This window comes from Stylophora pistillata, chromosome 11 (assembly GCF_964205215.1).
Source record: "Stylophora pistillata chromosome 11, jaStyPist1.2, whole genome shotgun sequence".
Lineage (NCBI taxonomy): Eukaryota > Metazoa > Cnidaria > Anthozoa > Scleractinia > Pocilloporidae > Stylophora > Stylophora pistillata.
Genome location: NC_142529.1, coordinates 6,417,501 through 6,439,565, shown reverse-complemented (window position 1 = coordinate 6,439,565; position 22,065 = coordinate 6,417,501). Strand labels below are relative to the sequence as shown.

General features: G+C 37.6%; 1 protein-coding gene across 2 annotated transcripts in view; it reads right to left on the bottom strand.

Annotated features, from left to right (window-relative positions):
* Positions 1-22,065, bottom strand: part of LOC111347191 (receptor-type tyrosine-protein phosphatase F) — a 59,201-nt gene that overhangs the window by 7,627 nt on the left and 29,509 nt on the right. For both annotated transcript variants that reach the window (XM_088737353.1, XM_088737352.1), the window contains 22 exons: positions 21,451-21,764; positions 18,831-18,975; positions 18,071-18,384; positions 16,807-16,954; positions 15,384-15,686; positions 13,839-14,135; positions 12,721-13,014; positions 11,591-11,899; positions 10,941-11,041; positions 9,404-9,596; positions 8,540-8,642; positions 7,125-7,392; positions 6,807-6,867; positions 5,264-5,378; positions 5,032-5,171; positions 3,741-3,892; positions 3,158-3,239; positions 2,541-2,617; positions 2,092-2,131; positions 1,386-1,483; positions 1,083-1,199; positions 126-274 (listed from right to left, as the gene is read on the bottom strand). In XM_088737353.1, the coding sequence (XP_088593479.1) occupies positions 126-274; positions 1,083-1,199; positions 1,386-1,483; positions 2,092-2,131; positions 2,541-2,617; positions 3,158-3,239; positions 3,741-3,892; positions 5,032-5,171; positions 5,264-5,378; positions 6,807-6,867; positions 7,125-7,392; positions 8,540-8,642; positions 9,404-9,596; positions 10,941-11,041; positions 11,591-11,899; positions 12,721-13,014; positions 13,839-14,135; positions 15,384-15,686; positions 16,807-16,954; positions 18,071-18,384; positions 18,831-18,975; positions 21,451-21,764 (3,820 nt within the window). The remainder of the gene's footprint in view (positions 1-125; positions 275-1,082; positions 1,200-1,385; positions 1,484-2,091; positions 2,132-2,540; positions 2,618-3,157; positions 3,240-3,740; positions 3,893-5,031; positions 5,172-5,263; positions 5,379-6,806; positions 6,868-7,124; positions 7,393-8,539; positions 8,643-9,403; positions 9,597-10,940; positions 11,042-11,590; positions 11,900-12,720; positions 13,015-13,838; positions 14,136-15,383; positions 15,687-16,806; positions 16,955-18,070; positions 18,385-18,830; positions 18,976-21,450; positions 21,765-22,065) is intronic.

Sequence of the window (22,065 nt, the reverse complement as noted above, 5' to 3'; positions counted from 1 at the left end):
GATCCGTCGAGTGTTTAGGATGAAAGGAAGGTTAACGGAGGGTCTTTGGCATATTTTCACGTGGAAGTTCTATCAAAACTTGAAGCATTTAATTTGAAGTCTTCAAATATTACAATACTTTTTACCTGCAATGCACAAGAAGTGGTCCACCAGTAGCCAAGTGCCTGGCATGAATCTTTTGCCTAAATCCAAGTAGAGCTGTGGAATGGTGTGGGACACCTTTGTCTGGCCAAGTGACATAATGAAACTGCTGCACATTCCTTTTTTCTGCGTCCTAGGTGAAAATTTGTATCTATGTTGAGGATATTCTTATAGTAAGAGCTTCCTTGGCCCAAAGTACGTAGTCACTCTTTGCAAGTAGTTTACCGTGACAAAAAAATAATTCAAGATGTAGTATTTCAAATGACGTAATTTTAGTTCTAACAGAGATGAGCAAATATTATCATTCTTATCTGAATTTTAGTGTACAACAAGCACTATCAACAGAGAGAAAAAGCTCTAATACTTAATGTTATATAGCGGCGGATCCAGGAGTTTTTTGACAAGTCTAAACTTTGATTCACAACAAAAACTATTTTTTTTGTTCTTGTTTTGCACTAGCGCCTAAATAGCTAAATAACCTAAGAGATATTTCAAAAAGGTATATTTATCATTTTATCTAAATTATCTTGTTGTGTCCTTACTTAGTGGTTTTATTACTGCTATTTTATAATTGACACATTAATAAAGTTCATCATCATCATCATCATTTTGATTGCTTCAATTGAGTACTTATATGCAATTCTCTAGTTGGAAAAGTCTCGGTTTCAGACAAGTGGTGAAACAACCTAGAAGTCTGATGGCAAGGGAGGGGAGGAGGGGGGAATTCTGAACACCCCGAGCCCTACCCCGAGATCTACCACTGGTAGAAAATGGTTGTCGTGTACATTTTTCTATGTTGGGATGCATCGCAATTTTGTGTTCTCTTATCATGTACATGTACACTGTAATTACGTAACGGGCTCTGAAAAAGACCAAAACCTTTTATTTAACACTTAAGAGATGGAAATGAAACTAAGTGTGTCTATGCTAGGACAACCCACCTTTGTCACGATCAATGACCTGATGACGTAATCGGCAAAGGTTTCAGTCTTGTGTAGGGTAACCGTGATGGCGCCAAATTTGGTAGCATCATCTGGCCAATACTGATCGCATTTGCCCTAAAGATAAGATAAAAAAAGTACTTGTGATACTATATGTAGAGACCAATAACTTTGTCGTACAGCATGCTACGCGAGTGGCCTAGTAGCTCGTGATTTTGGTTTTGGGCCTGCTGGCTGAGGTTATGGTGCGAGTTTTACAGACCATTCACAAAGCATATTTTCTAAATATTTCTCTAAGCCCACCTTTCCCAGCTCAACCAGGTTTGTAAGCATCACAATGGTGGAACTGTTTTCCTGCCAGACCATTCGCCAGAAATCAGTGATAGTTGAAGACGTTGGACCTAACAGATATAGACAAAGGAGTTAGAAAATTGTAAAAGAGAGACGAAAGATTAGTTAATTTCACTGGGGCAAATTAGCACCTATTTAAAAAAGAATGGGAGAAGTCACTTGTTTGGGAGTGTAGTTAATTTCTTGAAAATAGCCCTCATTCATTGCTGCTTTTCCCTGAGTATTTTGCCCACAAAGAAAGACGTACACTGACACAACTCAAAATGCTGTAAAGAGGCCACAGTAAAAAATTCAATAAAGTGATGGAACCCCTTCATGACGAGCAATAATCTTTGACCCCGAAAATTACAGAAACTATCGTCTGCATGAACTGTGTGGGAATTCTCTGTTAGATTTGCAGCCACACAGTATTGCCTTCGACGATCGAACCTCAATCAAAGACGCCTTTTTTTAGTTCCAACGGTGTCCCATTTGTAGAGGGTACACGGTTAAACATACTGACAAAGACCCCGGTGAAGTTGATCCACATTATTACTGACATTTGCTAGTTCTCCGACTATACGTTGAATCAACTTCCATTAAAAGCTGTTCAACAATAAAATGTGATAGCGTGTGACAATTGACAGTGTTTCCATGAGACGCCTCACGTGATTTTTACCTTGTGTTGCAATATAGGTCATGGTGACTTCATCGTAGGTCTGAGAAGAGACATTTGAAAAAGGTAACAGAAATTCATGATAGGCAACTAAAATATCGATGTCAAGCCATTTAAATGTCCTTTCCAATGATGTTGTTGTTTTTTTTTTCAGCTAAGAATTTTTTGAAATAGTGGGTAAGTCTGATAAAAAAGTTAGCTCTCGAAGACAAACAATAACAGATAAAACTTAAACTCCAAAAAGGAAGAGAACGGAGAGACAAAAAATTCAAGCAAAATTTTTGTAGATGCCTTAACGGTAAAAAACATTTTTTTGTCTGTCTGTTTCATTGTTCATCAATTCATCTATCCATTATATCAAACAAGTCGTGTCGATGTCATTCTACAGTTTTATCTTGTCTTGTCGTATTGCGTCGTTGTGTCGACCTCAAGGTGGTTTTTTTGTCACTGACCGGAATGTAGCTTGCATTTATGTAACTGGAGTTTTTATCACCCTCTATTTCCTCCAATAAGACGCGAGAATGATCATCTGTTAACAAAAACAATTGGTCATTCAGTTCCACGGTTTTTTTTATAGTGTGAAATACAAAGAAAACCTTGTGAATCATTGTGCTTTGAACGTACGGTGTAGGGTGTGGTGAAATTTCTCATTTAGGGCCTGATTACATGAGCCGGGCTGGCCTGGTTAGCCGGGCTGATTTCTTTTGTTTTCACGCTTTGGCGAACACCAAAACAAAAGAAATCAGCCCGGCTAACCGGGCCAGCCCGGCTCATGTAATCAGGCCCTTAGACATAACAATCTCTCTTGATTTAAGCTCTTCACATAGTAAATTATTAACTTTGAAGTGATTGTTCACTCCAGTGCAGTTCTGCGATTTATCAACAATGAAATTTGAAATTACTTCGACAAAAGTGACTTACTTCCCTTGAAAGATGAATAGACGACTGAAAGAGGCAACGCCAGTTACGTTCTGTGCTCTAGAAGCTGACTTCGAGTAATCTAAATTCCTTGGTTTTATGTAATTACCGTTGTTTAAAAACACTTACAAAGCTCATGAATTGTACTCACATGAAACAATGTTTCCGTATCGGTTCTTGCCTCTGTTACTCTTACCAATCTCCCAAGAGAACTGCATCCCTCCTGGCAAATACTGGAAAGGTAAAAACTGAGTTGCAATAGAAGTGCTTTTATCAAAAACGATTATATTTTATCACTTTTTGCGACCCTTGCAACGACATCCACAAAAACAATTATTTCCTTTTTCCAAAACATTGGTGATATATAATGTACTGAAGCATATGTCAAGTCGCCCATGGAGAAAATATAAAACACGAAACAATTCGAGAAAATTGGTTATATCAACTAAGTTGAGATTGTAAAATGGCCACCATAACCAATAAAAAAGCTGACGTTTCGAGCGTTAGCCCTTCGTCTGACGAAGGGCTAACGCTCGAAACGTCAGCTTTTTTTATTCGTTACGGTAGCCAATTTACAGTTTCAACTTAGTTGATATAACCAATTATCTTGTTACCCCCACCGAGACAGAACCACAGTTTCTTTAGAGATATATTCATAACTGCAGAGTCATACAATAACAAGAAATAAAAGAAAACAGTTAAAATCTAAAATAGATAAACTGTAGACATCTTACCTTAAATTCCTCTCGCAACACAATAGCACCATTTGCTGATTTTTGCTTGAAGTATTTTGCAAACTCAGCCACAGGTATTAGTTTGGGTTTACCATCGTCAGCCTCGCTGTAAATAGCTTCTGTCTCTTCACTTACAGGCTGTTGCTCAGCACCTGAATGGCAGAGAAATCGCTAATAATGACTTCTGCAATTCCTTGGATCTTCTTTATGGAAACTCGACCGTGTTAAAAATCATCCTAGATAACATGTACGCTCTGACTGCCCTCTTTCGTTTGCTTCATTCAACAAGAACACTTTCCACCGCCCTAAGATAACGATAATGCTTAAGGAACGATTATGGTATGGGAGTGTGTTTCTTGTACAGGCTTTAGATCTTGGGTGGTTCGACTAATAAAAGTAATATTAAGACTCAAGCTGTCTGGTGTCTGAAAATCATGTAACATGGATCTCACGTGTTAAATAAATATTTGAAGGAGAAGAATCTTTTGTGACAAGGGACGTCAACGTGAACAGAATTCACGCTTTTGAGGTAAAGGGCTGGTAATTTCAAGATTTCAATAATCTTCGTCTGGGAAAGTAACCTGTCACCGCGCAAAACAGCTTTCTATGCCTTTTAATTTTTCGAGGAGTTTTTAGTACTTGATAAAAATTAGATTTTTAAGGTATTTTAACTTTTCATATATTGTAACCAAACTTGTACTTCGATACAAAGCCCCTATTACCTAATTTGATATTTTCTTGTTTATATTTAAAACTGTTAATCAAGTAAATGTAGTCCAATCTACCATGAAAGAGTATTTTTAACAAAGACTGATGTCAACGTACTACGAAGAAGATCTTTTAACAACTTGAGCAAAATTCAACTTCGGATGACGTAACTAAGTCTGGTTCGTAAAAGATGATTGGTTCGATCACGAACGAGTTACACCACTTGAATCTTACAGCCAATAATATTACAGCAAGTTTGAACACAAGACTACACATTGCTCCCAGTTAAAAACCAATTACTGTATTAATTTTAGAAGTTATTGCTACTTTACTGGTTGAAATGATGCTGATCCAAGTCTTAAATTTAACGTATGATATAAGTTTGTTACCCAAAGAATAAATATCTTAGAAAAATATAGCAAGGCATCCCAACAATCCTTTTTAACATGAAAGTAACTTTTCAAGTGTAGTCAATTAAACAAAAGTTATGACGTCAACCGTGAAAGATTTCCATTGACCTTCTGCTAGAAAACTCTCATGTATAACGTAAGTATTTATGTCACCTTTATCCACGAAAAGCTACCTTTAATCGTCCGACGAATGTCTCCTACATTTTGATAGACCAGATTTGATGTACTTGAGGTAAGGTCTTGAGAACCGCTTTTCAGGTCATCAAGTTGAACAGATCTTTCAGTGGCACTTTTGGATCTTGACCGCCTTCTCCTGACAAAAAGGACAAAATGTCTAATTTTCGGTTGCCATACTTTTTTTTTCTACGCTCATTCATTAGTATTCCGTCTTAAAAAGAAACAAACCTCCGGTATAAGAACACTGCAACAACAATTGCTGGTATAAGAAGCAGCAACAGGACCACAGGTACAGCAACAACTGCAGCATTAGAACCGCTCGACTTTCCCTTTTTCCCACCTTCTGCATAAGAGAATAACAATTAAGCTCTCCTGGAATTACTTACTTGTGGTGCTGCAAGCTAATAGTTGCTTTAGAGTAAACAATTGGCAAACAAAATTCAGAAAATCGCCGTTAGAAAAAGAATTTTAGTCGACAGTGGCCGACAATCGTATTCTGAAGGTTCGCAGGAGATCTCAGGACAAACATTCTCATAACCCGCAACGACGAAGAACTAACTCGATATTTACAATAAAAAAAAAGGAAAAAAAACCAAAAAAAACAAGGAAAACATCACAGCTTGCTATGCGACAGCCGAAAACAGGCACCGAATTTGTAGACTTCCGCTGAGAATTTAGCCGGCATGGTCCACAACGGTGAAAGCTCAAAGCTGGTGACTTGGATTGAGCACAGAATGATGATCGAAGGAATCGGAACGAAAATGCAGAAACCAGGCTTTGAAAAACTGAAAACGAAAAATTTCTTGGAAAATAACTGTACAAAGAGGATCTCCAGCCCAGTTTTAATTGATATTGCTCTTGAAAAACTATTCACATAATTTTGCACTCTATTGCTTTGTAGTACAATTACTCAATATGCATCTTTATGGTTAGTTTAGTACACTATAGACAAATACGTATGATGCACGATCCTTGCAGTAGAGGGCGCTATTTATGCAATAGCGAAAATCAGACCTGAGAAAAATCAGGCCTGTACGGGATTCGAACCACTGACCTCTGCGATACTAGTGCAGCGCTCTACCAATTGAGCTAACAAGCCAACTGAGAAGAGGCCGTTAAGTTGATTCGTAATAAACCCGTGATGATAAATCAGATACAATGACTATATGAAGTTCATATATTTTGAACTGCGGTATTAGATACGTATGATGCACGATCCTTGCAGTAGAGAGCGCTATTTATGCAATAGCGAAAATCAGACCTGAAAAAAATCAGGCCTGTACGGGATTCGAACCACTGACCTCTGCGATACTAGTGCAGCGCTCCACCAATTGAGCTAACAAGCCAACTGAGAAGAGGCCGTTAAGTTGATTCGTAATAAACCCGTGATGATAAATCAGATACAATGACTATATGAAGTTCATATATTTTGAACTGCGGTATTAGATACGTATGATGCACGATCCTTGCAGTAGAGAGCGCTATTTATGCAATAGCGAAAATCAGACCTGAGAAAAATCAGGCCTGTACGGGATTCGAACCACTGACCTCTGCGATACTAGTGCAGCGCTCTACCAATTGAACTAACAAGCCAACTGAGAGCAGGCCGTTAAGTTGATTCGTAATAAACCCGTGATGATAAATCAGATACAATGAATACATGAAGTTCGTATATTTTGAACTGCGGTATTAGATACGTATGATGCACGATCCTCGCAGTAGAGAGCGCTATTTATGCGATAGCGAAAATCAGACAAAATTATAGACAAACCCGTAGTGGTCGAGATGATGGAAATTTTGGCAACCATCCTTGCTTTCCCTTTTAATTCCTCCTGTAAAATATTAAAAAAAAGAAGCACATAAAAATGCACGTGCTTCAAAATCAAAGTAGCAACGGAAACAACTAATGGAAGCACGTTGGTACTCTACTGAGTTTAGGATACGCCTCCTCCGCAGTAAAACAATTCTGGACTGGGTTTACATTACATATGTTTTTCGAAAAGAAAAGACAAACCGTTTCACCACACTCATGGCCAGATGGTTCTGGTTGCAATGAGAGGAAAATGTTTGGAGTAATAAGGTTACATACCTTCTTGGTTTTAGTTAGAGCTCTCTCATACACAATGTAGTTTTCTCCTTTTTCAAGTTCTTCATTCACATATTCTTCAGTTATTTTACCATCGCCAACAGTAAATTTCCGAGGTTTGTCGAGTAATGGGATATTTTTTATCTCAGCAGCGATGTAAAAATTCACGTTCTCTTTATTAGCATCACTTGCACCTTTCAGTTTTGAATCATAATTGTCGGGTAGCTCTTCAACACCATCAGCGACTTTCAGAACAATAACTTGATAAGCACTGAAACGTAAAAAACAAAAATGCTTAACCTATGACTGCCAACTCCGAAAAGGCCATAAAAATAACACTTAAGTGTATTTTGTTATATGCACTCAATCAATGATTGGGTGCATATAACGGACTTGAACCCTCCTGCTGGAGTTTATCTCGCTTTCAAAAACATGCCATAAGCTTACTATAGGTAAAAAGCGCTTACCAAGAGTTTTTTCAACCGACTAAATCACTATAAAAATTGAATTTTCAACGATGAGACCCTTTTGTTGGTTGGTTGATCGGTAGTCTGTACGCACGTGACCTAATTTCTCGAATTATGGCTGGAAATCTTACCTCATCTTAAGGAAGGATCATTATATAATTTGTGGTAATCCTACTTAGCATAAATTCATATTTTGCCGGCACGTATTGGAGGACTGGGGGTGGTTGCGAGGTATGCGGGGAGTTATGGAATCGTGGTTTGTAAGTAGAGGTCGTTAGTAGGGCAAGGCATTCTACGATCAGTCTTCACATTGTGTAGCTCTTCTTTTTCGTTTTCGTCTTTTGTATAAATTAGAGCGGTACTTGCATAGTACCTTAAGTAACTATGTAAAAATGTCATTCATAGGATACCCTAAAACCCTAAGGGTGGCACTGCTGCCTTGGTCGAGGGTACACGTTCCCCGTTTTTTCCACCTGCTGGTTTTTAGTGGTTTTCGTGTTAGCATATCGATTCGGCGTTAAATAAACGGTGGCTTGGCTGGCAAACCCGCCCAGATATCAACTCTTTGTGTGTCCGGTTGAGTAGTGAAGGCAAAATCAACCTTCTCACACACCGCTGGTAGCCATGTCAAGCTGACCGCCGCAACCTGACCTTTATTGCAAATTCAAAGCTGATACAAGTAGCATACACTAAGACCGGAAATAACGAAAAAAGTTCCAGGCTAGTACATTATACTGGTATTGTATAAATATTTAAAATCTTTGGGTGGGTGGGCAGGAGAGTTGGCAATGGCGGACGCAACAAAAACAACTGCCCGCCCATAGGTCACATGACCTATACCCAGGCCCCAGCGGCGCGTGAGAAAAACATCTTTCACTTACTTCGTTCCACTCAGCCAGTGAAAAATTACTCTTTCGTGCCTCAGCAAATCACATTCGTGTTGATAATTACCTTATTGGACCATATTTTTGTTCAACGGGCCACAGAAAAATATCAACAGCTGTTTCGGAAACCTCAACATCGCTAACATTACGTGGAATAGGGGCTTCAGGAGCTGGTAAGAAAGAAAAACCTTTGTATCACAACAACACTTTTGCAAAGGAAAGGGTTGCTATTAAAGGCGATAACATAGCTGTATGATAACACGTTCAGTGGGTAATTTATGACACTGCGCAGAATCTAACTAGTGAATCAATGAAAATACTCTCTTCAAGAAGTAACTTGAACAAAATGACAGTAAGATACTTTTGCAGGGCCCCACTGCAGAGCAGCCTTTGGTATAGTGGGCTCCCTGCTAAAATATCATTATTATTATTATTATCATTATTATTACTATTATTATTATTATTATTATCATTACTAATTCATTTGGGTTTGACTGAATTTCACGGCGTTACCAATAATATTGATGGTCGCAAAGTAACAAACTTCCGGAAAATCGATATACAAGTAACTATTTTTTCATCACTGTATTGCGTACTTTTGATTATCCCCTGTCAATATTAAAATCAATTGCTTTCAACAGCAGGAAGAAATTCAGTTTCACCAATTCCCTTTGAAAGCACATAAACATCGAAAACTGAGTCCAGTCGTTCAAAGGGCGGATAAATCGCTACCCAGTAAAGAGGTATTAACAAAAAGTACCTCACTATAAGCCGGTTAGAGATTTATCCAGAGGATAGCGTACACCACCCTTTGAACAACCGGGGCCAGATCTACGTAAAAAGTAGTTTGCAAAAGCCTGATATCATTGGCATTGACTTCGTAGATTACTTACTACAATGATTAGTCAGCCTTAACGATTCAGAAACTCACCTTTCATATGTGTTGTCACTGAGATGTTCTTAGAAATGCTTTCGCCACAAATGGAACTGCCATGAACTTTAAATACATATGTGGTGCCTGGAATCAATTCTGTTACAGTCTTCGTTGTTGTCTCTATTCTTTCTATACTCTTCTCAACAGCTTTGAACGTTTTATTGTAGTCCTTTGTTCCAGTATACTTCACCTTCATTATATATTACAACAGGTTCAGTTCTAAAATTATTTCAAATTTAATGTTTCTACAATCCACGTCAAGTTATACGTTAATGTAATTACGAAAATCTCTGATGGGAGCAAGCTTGAACAGTGTTAAGTTTTTAACACAGCATCATAACCTGTAAACTTCGAGTAACAGATAATGTTCAGATAAAAGATATTAGTTTTGGAGTGATGACCTTTTAATTCGGTCCAGTTAAAATTTGTGATATTTGAAGAGCGAGCTTAGGATAGGATTTAACGAAAACTAATATTTTTCCTTGTGCAATTCGGCCTCCTGTCAAACTCATGATCAGTTTGTGAAATATATAAAAATTGAGGAAAATTTGTGCTGAAGAAAATATTAAACACAATTAATATATGAAATTCATATCTCTGAACGGCGGTTAAAGAAACGTATTTGTGCACGATCCTCGCAGTAAAGAGCACTATTCAAGCAATAGTGAATATCAGACCTGAAAAAATTCAGGTTTGTACGGGACTCGAACCACTGACCTCTGCGATACTAATGCAGCGCTCTACCAATTGAGCAGAAAGCCAACTGGGAGCAGGTCATCAAATTAGTCCGACATAAAAGATTCAGGCCTGTGCGGGATTCCCATACAGACCGGAATTTTTTCAGGTCTGATTTTCAGTATTGCTTAAATAGTGCTCTTTACTGCGAGGATCGTGCACAAATACGTTCCTATAACCGCAGTTCAGATATATGAAGTTCATATATTGTTGTGTTTGATTTATCATCTCGCAGGTTTATGTCGGACTAATTTGATGACCTGCATGTAGTGCTCCCAGTTGGCTTGTCAGCTCAATTGGTAGAGCGCAGCACTAGTATCGCAGAGGTCAGTGGTTCGAATCCCGTACAGGCTTGAATTTTTCCAGGTGCGATTTTCACTATTGCTTAAAGTGCTCTTTATTGCGAGAATTGTGCACAGATACGACGAAAATATTAGGACTTTCGTTTTTTATCCACATAAAGTTGCAACTAAGATGAAATTGCTCTCACTATGAATGAAATCATTCACTAGGGTTAACTTTCCTTGAAAATCTAGATAAGAGTTGTTTTTTCTTTTGAAAATTAAATTTCAATTGAGACAAAATCCTACCGATGACAATATCTTAAGAACTTTCTGTGGTATACTTGTGGTGTACACGTTTATAAGTATTAGCAATAGTTCTATACATATACATATAACATCTCATCCAAATGGTCAGTTCCAAACCATGTCTAACTATGGACGGTATACCATTCATAATTACATGTGCGCAAATTCCTCTCAAAGACAACAAATGCGTTAATATCAATCCAACTTACAGTGTATTCAATTTTTTCCTTTTTATCATATTGTTTCCAAGCCAGTGTAACCTGGTTTGTTCCAGTTGCCGTTGCCTTAAATTCCTCTGGTGCTTCAGGTCCTTTGGTGTTATGTTGGAAAAACAAGTTTTAGAAAATTCTAAAGTACTTTGTCCAAGTTGTTGAGTCAGAATAACTTAAGCAAATAATTTAATCATGTAATGAATGCTTGTTTGAAAATTTTCAGTGATCATATAATAAAATGAAATAGAAAAAAAATTATGAAACAAATATTATTAAGAAAAAAGTTCAGCTCGAATAAAGATCAAGTTGTACTTTAACCCAATAGGGTTGTGACAGAAAAAAATTGCCCTGACTAGGAATTTAATTACTGACTACAATCCATCAAATGTAACAAGTGCACCACTTGTTTAAAAGTTGAAAACAGTTCTAGCTTCAATCTTTCTCGTCACTTGCTTTTTTACCAGGAAGCAGGCGCAGTATAATGAGTCGTACTCTGCCAGACAATGTAATTTTAGCTCTAACATTTCTGAACCATCTAACTTACATGTAACTGACCCCATCACTATGTTAAATTTTTTTTACAATTTGTTTTTCACCAATCATGTCACAAACCAAGATAATTTTCATAAAAGTCTCATCAAACTCACTTGATGTTTCCAGTTGTAAAGGTTTACCATAGGGTCCAGGCCCTGCTCTAGTATAAGCTCGAACAGAGACATTATATTTAGTACAAAGCTCAAGGTCAGACAGGACCACAAATGTCGTTGACGTATTGGCAGAGGGGCTGTTGCTGACAGATCTTTTGTGTAAATTTCCCTTCTCCAAGAAGATGGCCCTGACTTCATACAAAATTACTTCTCCAAAACTCTTTTCTCTTGGTAGAGGTTCCCATGAAATGTTAAAAGTCGTCTTTTCCACTTGAGAGGGTGAGGCAGGTTTTGGACCAACACTGGGTGCTAATTAATAGAGTAAAAACCTCACACTTATTAAAAGACAGGATAGCTACTTTTTGGAAAAGTATGGTTTGGTATTCTATTCACAAAGTGGAAATATTTGTTCAATAATTGGGGGAGAAATACCAAGAACTTTCAATAAAGTAAAGTCACAGTTGAAACTTCGTTGTCAGCTAACAAAAAGCAAAACATTTTTTGGTTGATTGATAAACAAATAGCATTTTATTTTATTTTATTAGCTTCGCCGACCGTCAGGGACACCGCAACAGCTTGCGCCAATTAGAGCGGGCCCAGTAAACCCACCCATCCCACCCCAGGGGAGGACATCCATCACACATTAATCTCGTGCGTGGGAAATTAACGTCTCCTACCTCCAACCCTGCAGGAGACGGGACCTCCATTTATTCGTCCCTATCCGAGAAGACTAGAATATCCAACCATTTCTTGATGTTATAGAAAGGTAGCAAATTCTTCTCAATTATTTTAAGACCTTGAGTGTTGGTCCGGCCGGGGCTCGAACTCTCGACCTCCCGCACAACAGTCCAGTGCTCTATCCATTGAGCTAACTGGGAGGCGGTTCTAACTGGGAGGCGGTTATCAGTTACCTATTTATTCATTTATGAACTTATTTTCAGTAATTCTCTAATTTAATTATTCGTGTTTATTATTCAATATATGTATTGTAAAGTGGTATAGGTGAATCATCTATAGATATGTACTTCTGCTGAAGTTATCAACCTCAATCAAGACATACGGAAAACCAATTTAGCCCATCACCGCTTTTTTTTTCGTAATCCTGTGTTTATTTTGAAAGCACAGTTTACCATATTCCTTGGTAGGTACAGTTATCGTCCCATTTGGTCCCGGTTTAATTGTGACAGCTCTGACATGAAACTGGTAACTAACTCCACCCAACACATCAACTGTACGACTTAATGCATCTTTGCCTATTCCAGTAATCTTTATTGGTGCATCTCCACCGTGACTGTAAAACAAAGTGTAACTTTTGATAACTCCATTCGGTTCTGTAGGCTTACTCCACGACAAGGCTACTCTTGGACCATGCAAATTGCTGGGTGGCACATCAACAAAAGACAAAGACGTAGGTTCACTGGGAGCTGGAAGAACAGAGATAATGTGATTATTGACGAAAAAATTAGAAGGAAAATCTTTACATGTAAGTGTATTATGGTCAAACCAAGTGAAGCGTACCTCTCAAGATCGCATCAACTAATTGAATATTGAACCCACCAGCCGCTTCAAGAACGCAATAATGGATTGATTATTTGAATATTAAAACCATTTTGAAATTGCGTGGATCATTATTCAAATCAGAGGTCGATTTCTGATTTTAACAATGCTCCGCGCCTTTTCAAATGGGTTCAATATTCAAATAATCAATCCATTACTGCATTTCTGAAACGACTAGGGATTCAATGACCAAATGTTAAATTCGTTATTGCATTCTTGAAACTACTAGCGGATTCATCCACTCATTTATCAATTCATGGATCAATTCATTCATCTAATCTTGACGGGGTACGCTTTGTTTCACTGAAAACAACAATAAATCCCAAGCATGTTGCAGTATGCTGTAAAAACGTAACACAAGGATGTACTGCCAACCTATTTTAGTGTTAAAGGAACTGGTAAGTTAAAGGGATAATCTAAAAAAATTAAGTTGAGTTTAGGTTCATCTCAGCACCTGAACAACTCTAGTCATCAAATCAAACTATTGCATGATTAATCACAACGCCTTACGAAGAAGAAGATCTCATTAATACCGAGTTTAGAACTAATTGAAGAGGCAAGCTGAACTATTTAGGACTGGAGTCCACAATTGAGAGCTATCAACCTCAATCAATCAGTAACATCACCTTTTTCTCAACAACTATGATGGTACTATTTTTGAAATGTTAGTTAAAGCACTTCTGCTTCTCACCATCTTCCATTGTTGTCCTAAAAACAGCGGAACTGTTTGGTCCGTCACCAGCAGAAGTGAACGCTAACACTTGAAATTCATATTCTGTGTATCTATAAAGCTTTGTAACCCTTGTTGATGTTTTTCTACTGTTAATAGTCAAGACGGTTGCTGAGCCAGAGTCTTTCTTTTTATAGTGCAGTTTAAATCCTTCAATGATTCCATGTCTGGATTCTTCTGGTGGTGGCTGCCATGAAGCTGTGACACTGGTTGAAGAGTTCACAATGACATTAAAATGAGTGGGTGGTTGTGAAGGAGCTGCAATTGAGCAGTTACGATTAGTATCGCAGATGGAGTGTCTGGACATTATAAATGGTGCAGTTAACCTGCACCTTTTACTAATGACTTTTCTTCCAGAAAGATATCAAGGTATTCCTTTCAAATGTCTAAGACCCGGTTTAGATGCCAAACTTTTCATGAGCCGAACTCAATTCGAATTTGGACTGACCCAAATTAACAAAAGTACACCTGTTGATTCAGACGCCGTTCTTTTTGGCTGTTCCAAATACAGTTCCAGTAAAACCAGTCAAACTGCTTGCAAAATACAATAAAACAATTTATGCATTGAGATCGGCACATGAAAAGTACGGCGTCCGAATCAAAGCCGTTCCAAAGGCTTTCCAAAGGCGAAATTCTTGGCCAAACCAGGCGGGAAGAACGGTTGAGCCGTTCCAGATTGAAACAGCCGTTCCACATTGATTCAGACACCGATCTTTTCGTGCACTTAATTCAAGGAATTAAGTTTGGCTCATGAAAAGATCGGCGTCTGAACTGGGTCTAAGTTGTAATGTAACTGAAAATCATGCATGCCCAATAAGGTGCATTTACTTAGTGTTTCATCTTTTCATATCAGTTTTTCAACCATGCTGGTACAGGTCACATCATTTCTTTCACTCTTCTTAGGAGTGGGTCCAAAATGTTAGTAAACTGACATCGTTTCACACAGAAAAGGATGTCGGTTTTTTTCTAAAGAAAGTACTTTAAAACTTTTTTTCCCTATCTTTTTTCAATTGACATTTCTTACGTGACAATGAACAGCTCATAGATGCAGGATATTGATTATTCCCATTTTCTTTCAAAAGAATTTGAAAAATGGCCGTTTCTCTTAGTGGTACATTTCATGTTAAGGGTCGATTAGGGCGATTTGTGAATGATTAATTTAATAGAATATTATATATTTGTAGTTCTTTAAGCAACGAAGTACTACAGAAGCTAGCTTTTGCTAAAATATATCAGCAAGACATAACAATATCACACTGCCAGATTTGACTGATTGAAAAAAAAAATTGAAAATCTAGGAATCTAATTGTCACAACAGGGACAAATTTGCCATTACGTTTTCAAATTTTTAACAAAGTAATCAATCAATTCCCAAATATCTACTTGTTCACTCTTCTCGTCATGTTTGGTTACCTATAGTGTATTTGTCAGGACACCTACCATGAACATGCAACAATTCACAAAATACAGTTAAAAGGTTCTTACTGTCCTTGATCTGTCACATACCATCTTCCATTGTTTTTTCTGTCTTCACTGTACTCTTTGGTCCATCACCAAAAGATGTGAAGGCTAACACTTGGAATTCATACTCAGTGTACCTTTCAAGCCCAGACACATTTCTACTAAATCTTGTTCCATTGTTAATAACAGAAGTTTTTGCTGTTTTACCAGACTCTTTTTTTCTGTAGAAGAGTTTAAACCCTTTGATTCTTCCATGTCTCGCAAATACTGGTGGTAACTGCCAGGAAGCAATAATACTGGTAGGAGAACTTGCAGTCAACTTGAGGGCAGTAGGAGGTTTTGAAGGAACTGAAACAAACATCAAGAGATTAGCATGCTTCCATTCTTAGTTGAAGATTGATGTGTACTTCAAAAAGGATATGTAATTAACCAAAATGGTACACTAAGGAGGAGGTACATATATACAAAGTAGTGTAGAGGATCACCAGATACGTTGATTGGATCTTCACACTAGAACTATAGTCTTCCTCAATGGAGTGTGAAGATGCAATTCGTGAGATTAAGAACTTTGTTGACATGGAAACCTCTAAGTTCCAGAAACTGCAACGCTACAGCATTTTACCGTCATCTCTGGCATTTTGTTTTTACATTTGCCAATAATCTTCTATCTGTGCAACCTGGCCTGGTTTTTTTAAGTGGAAAAATGCCTAGAACATAATTAAGGGTACTTTTATACAGAAATACTGCATATCCAGGGAATCTTGTACGCACCAACAATATCAATCCAATGCTAGATTTCTACAGATATGATTTATTTTACAAATTTATATTACATCATATGAATTAAGCAAATTAATCCATCTCTATTTAAAAGTGAAAGGAAAAAAAGGAAAAAATAAAATCAGAATCCTGAAGCGATTCAGAGAAGTTCTTTGCCATTTATATCTGTGAAAACCATAATCACCAAATACAACAAGAACAAGACATTTTCTTCATTCTTAAAGTAAAAGTTGCAGAAAGGCTAATTTGGGAAAAGTGTGGTGCTTGTTGCTATATTTGGATAAATTCCTCAGCTATTAGATAATCTGTACTCATCGACTAGCACACCCTTGACCGCCCTCATGTGATTATCGTTATATATGGTTGCATATAATTAAGCTTATGGTATTCTAATAAAGCGGTTGTTTAGGGCTCTTGGTCTAATTCACGTAATTCTCTATCGTAGTTTATCGAGCCCCAAATACACTACAGGTACCTTCAGGATCCCAGGATAGTGGTTGTGATATTTTAGGCTCAACCAAGAATTAAAGATTTTGCATATCCAATTCCCATTCAACCAAGTCTCAGCACATGTAAATATTTGTGAATACTGAACTGGCATTTAGCTTGGTAAAATTACCCAATCTTGCCTTCCGCGAATCATTGGTTAGTGTGACAATTTTGCAACAAATAGAACAGCAATAAATACCTTTAGTTAGAAGTATTCCATAAACTTCCACTCTCAGAACTTTCCATACCTTTCTCTGTGTTGGTTGAAATCGGATAAACTTTGCACTTACAAATTCCTGTAGACTGTTTTTCACAATACTGTCTCTATTTGAGTTTCCGGGAAAGAGCTGTAGTTTGAGGTGCAAAAAAATAGAATTATCGTTAAGTACTAAAATGTTCTCTTCCAACAAACTGCATCAATAACTACACGAACTGCAAGTATCGGCCCGTGAACCATGAGCCATTGAGTTCTGAATGAGAACAGGTCTCTGACGTCCAGAAATCACGACAAAAAAAAAAAAATTAAATTGTGCATCACACTGGGTGACTGTGCCTTTGAAGCTGAATATCATTTCTGGCACTACAACCTTTGGACAAATCTTTTTTAATATATTAAAGTACCAGAGGCACTTGAAGATAAAACAGTATCCTGTGTAGTGCACTGCTGGTGATATTCCCTGTTAAATATATCGTTCATTTTTCTTGAAAACAAGAAAATCACAATATTATAATAATAATAATAATAATAATAATAATAATAATAATAATAATAAATAATAATAATAATTAATAATAATAATAATAATAATTCAATATTTATATTGCGCAAATTAACATGTGGATATGATCAAATGCGCATCACTACACTTTTCGGGGGACTTTGGCCGGACTGCATCAGCAGTTTTCAAACAATCGAAGGAAACGTATTTGAAGATGCCCCCTCCCCACCAATTCCCAGTAAATAGGCCAGACCACATCACAGTAATCTCGTGACTGGGTCCCCTGCCTAACCAAATTAACTAATCAATAGATGCAGGAGACGGGACCTGCGGTTTATTCGTCCTTATCCGAAAAGACTAGAATGTCTATCCATTTCTTGATATTAGAGAAAGGTAGCGCACTCTCCTCAGTTATTTTAAGACCTTGAGTGTTGGTCCAGCCGCGGCTCGAACCATCGACCTCGACCTCCCGCACAACAGTCCGGGGCTCTAACCAATTGAGCTAACCGGGAGGCGGTTTAGTTAGAGTTGTAATTACTACCATGAATCCAGTTGACTTGGACTTATTAACATGATCATATTGGTAGTTAACTGTCATTTACATATTTACACCATGTACAGAGATTTTTCTTTCTACCTGGGGGACTTAAATAAATCAGTAACAGTTTGAAGGTCACTTGAAAGAGAATTGAGGCTCAATATTGAAAAACTGATGTATAAGAAATGATCTTCACACACAACAACCTTTTCAATACTGGTTTCATTATAAGCGAAAAACTTTGCTCCATCCAATGACAAATTAATCTTGTACTCTCTTGTCCATTCATCGGATTCCTTACTTCCTTGAGTAGCGACAGCACAGATAAAGTGCTCATACAGCAGGTCTATTTGTAAGTAGTCTTTAGGATCATTTCTTTGCTTGGGTCCCCAACCCCTTGCATTTGCATTTAGGCGACCAAGGAAAGGTTTATATCTATCGTCATAAAACGATGTGGCTGTGAAGCTGCTGTTTGGAATTGTACCACCACTGGCCAGACCAATGGCCTCCATGTTACATGCTGCAAAATATAATTTAAAGTCAGTTTCAGATTTTTCTCTTGAATCACGCGAAACGCATTTTAAATGCACAGACAATCAACAAGAATAAAAACATCAACACATATTTGGCGGATTGATTTCCAGTGAAAAGCACAAGTTAGTTCATACTTGACAAATAAATCCCAATGTAATGTGCATTTGGTGACAAATATGAAACGTGAAAAGAAAGTGACTGATAAGAAGCAAAGACAATAATTACACACAAAACTTTGCTTGATTTCGTTATATCAAACAGTCCAGTCTGCTCTTTCTTAGGATAGTAAACTTTTCTGAGGGATTCCTATCCTCAATGTTGTGTTCCCTCTTTAAGTAATTTGCGATGGATGAGCTCTACTGGTCAGAAATGCGTTGATTAAAAAGTTGCTGTGTGAAGTTGACATCACAAAACATTTATTTCCTCACTCACTTGGCTTTTGTTTCACTCCAAATACTTCTGTTCTCATACAAACCCCACCCTGGTCAGTTTGAGGCCGAAATCGCAGATATCTTGTTAACACTCCATAAACAATTTGCTTAACTTTTGTGTTCCTATCATCATTTCCTTCAAATACCTAGAAAAATGTAAATAACCATTTGTCATTACAATATTTTTTCCAAGTTGATAGGCCATGAATAAACTTGTTCCTTTCAAGTCAACCCGAAGGCTGTTTTAATCTTTGCAGCTTGGTAGGCGAAAGTTTGCCCCAATTAATTCAAGGAAGACTTTTGGATCTTCTTTTGTTAAAAGAATGAACAGTTTGAGTGTGGAACTGACGACAGTTAAAATCAATTTTGCCAATTATATTTGTCGAGCGGTGAAAAAGTTGTCTAAAGGGGCTTGTTTCAGTTGATGAGCTTCGGGGTGAGTAATGAATGAAACAAAACCTCGGCAGCTTTATTTTGTAGGTATTGTTATGCTGACAAAGTTTTCATTATTCTTATTCCCCATAATACATGTATGACTATGTGATTAAGTGTGTTACACCTAAGTATTTGTATGACAATTTTTTCCAATCAACTCTTATGCTGTTATATAGCTTAAATCAAAATTTCCCAGATACGTTTAAGCTTTTGAGTACTTTCCAAGATGACAAATTTAATATTTCGATATGTCAAGAGATTTCTTGATTTCTGACACTGTTTCCAGGTCATCATTGAGGTGATATTAAAGGTCACTAAGGTTTCAGGATAATTAATACATCATAGTATCGTTGACAAGAACAATAATATCACTAAATGGCTGACAGCCTAGAAGATCATCACATAAATAAAAAAAGAATTAGTCCCAGGATACTGCCTGGGGTTACCCTTTTAAGCACTTTATTAGCTGCTGCCCAAGCACCTCAGACTGATGTAATTTGTAACCTATGTGCGAAGTAAGATCTAAACCACTGGGTGGTAGAGGTGGTAAGGTGGTGGATGGCAGAAACTTCTCAGTAATTTAAAGTTGTTTGCTCACAAGGCTCCACGAATATTGTTGAATAGTCAACCAGATACTGAATCTGCTAAACCTAAAGAATAAAATCTTGTATACGTACGATGCACGATCCTCGCAGTAGATAGCACTATTTATGCAATAGCGAAAAATCAGACCTGAAAAAAATCAGGCCTGTACGGGATTCGAACCACTGACCTCTGCGATACTAGTGCAGCGCTCTAGCAATGAGCTAACAAGCCAACTGGGAGCAGGCCGTTGAGTTGATTCGTAATAAACCCGTGAAAGTGATAAATCGGATACAATGTAAATATGAAGTTCATATATTTTGAACTGCGGTATTAGATACGTATGATGCACGATCCTCGCAGTAGATAGCGCTATTTATGCTATAGCGAAAAATCAGACCTGAAAAAAATCAGGCCTGTACGGGACTCGAACCACTGACCTATGCGATACTAGTGTAGCGCTCTACAAATTGCGGTCAGTGGTTCGAATCCCGTACAGGCCTGATTTTCTCAGGTCTGATTTTCTCAGGTCTGATTTTTCGCTATTGCATAAATAGCGCTATCTACTGCGAGGATCGTGCATCATACGTATCTAAAACCGCAGTTCAAAATATATGAACTTCATGTATTCATTGTATCCGATAATCTTGTATTTTACTAATAATTGCTTAAACGATTCTCAGAGTGAATACGTTTTCATCTCTAGCATTTGTTTCTAAACCAAGTAGAAATCTAGAGGTTACCATTTTGAAAACTGTTTTTCAGCACATGGCGATTATGGAAAGATATGATTATATTCCTAGCCAATGCAAGCCATCACCACAATAGAAAGTTTACCCACTCATCCAGTTTGGTTGCATTTTCCCTTGCCAGAGATGACTTGAAATGAGATTATGTACAGTGAATGAAGGATTTGGGGTATTCTTGTATAATGACAAATACCTAACAACACTCTGGCAACAAAACCATGGGAAAAGGAGGGAAATGCGAGCCAAAACCTGTTCTCTTTGTTACAGCTCTACACGAGGAGTACTTTCGATTGACTTAACAGAGGGCTGTTTACATTTTTCTGGTGACGTGCAAGGTGTGTCCCTTTACAACGCCTCTGATGTTGTTCAACCTAACTTTTCTGTTGTTTTGTACACTTGAAAGGCTGGCAGGGTATGTTTCATGTAACCTCTGGCTGAATTAAAATTATTTCAAAGAATGTTAAGTGAATCCCCTTGCTGTTCTTTGAACATCTTCTAAGTATTCATACCCTCGTCTTCTGCACCACGTGTGATTCACCAACCATGAATATGGAAATAACCCGTCTATTGATCTGCTATACACCTTTACATCTACTAAAGTTCACAACTTACTTGATTTAATTACAGCTTGCCAGAGATTTTTCCCTGCCAATTTCAGTTTCATGGTATCCGTTTGACAATATGTATCACTCAATTAGGCACGGTACAGCTTTTTGGAAGAAAGGACCACATTTCACCTACCTTAAGGTCAATACCCTCAGATTTATGGGGCTATGACACATCCGCATAGAGTAAATGCAGCCTTACTATCATATCTTTGAGTAATAGTATTTAAATACAGAACATATTTTATACCTTAACTAATCCACCTTCTGTGTAGTCTGTCCAGGTTGTCCCATCTGTAGATAATTGCAGTGTGTAGTTCTTCACCCACTGATTTGCTTGAGAATTCCCTTGAGTTGACACAGCACAAATGATATGAAGTGTCTGTAGATCAATCTGTAGGTATGAGTTAGCGTCGCTTGTTTCAGCACACCATGATGATCCTGATACGTAGTTCAGTCGACCATTATTGGGTGGTGTGCTGACACTTTTTACAGAAGAAGCAGTTATTTTATCATCTGGAATTGCTCTACTTTCCATCCCAAGGTAGTACTCAACACAGCCTCCTATCCATTAAAAAAATGTTAAAAACATCAAACATGACAAGGCCACATTTTCATTTCTGTACACTGTACTCACGGGTAGTGCAACAGCATAAGGTTTTCTCACTAACAAGCGGAGAAGAGATGCAATTATGCTGCACCACACACTCCACCCAGATTTGCATTTAACATTAAAGGCTAGGATGGATCTTTGTTTGGTGTCATCAAGCTCTCCTTAGTCAATAAATAGAAAGTTTGAAATGCAAAATAAATGTTGACCACAAACTTCAAAACAAACCATCCCTCGTTAATGAATTAATCAAGT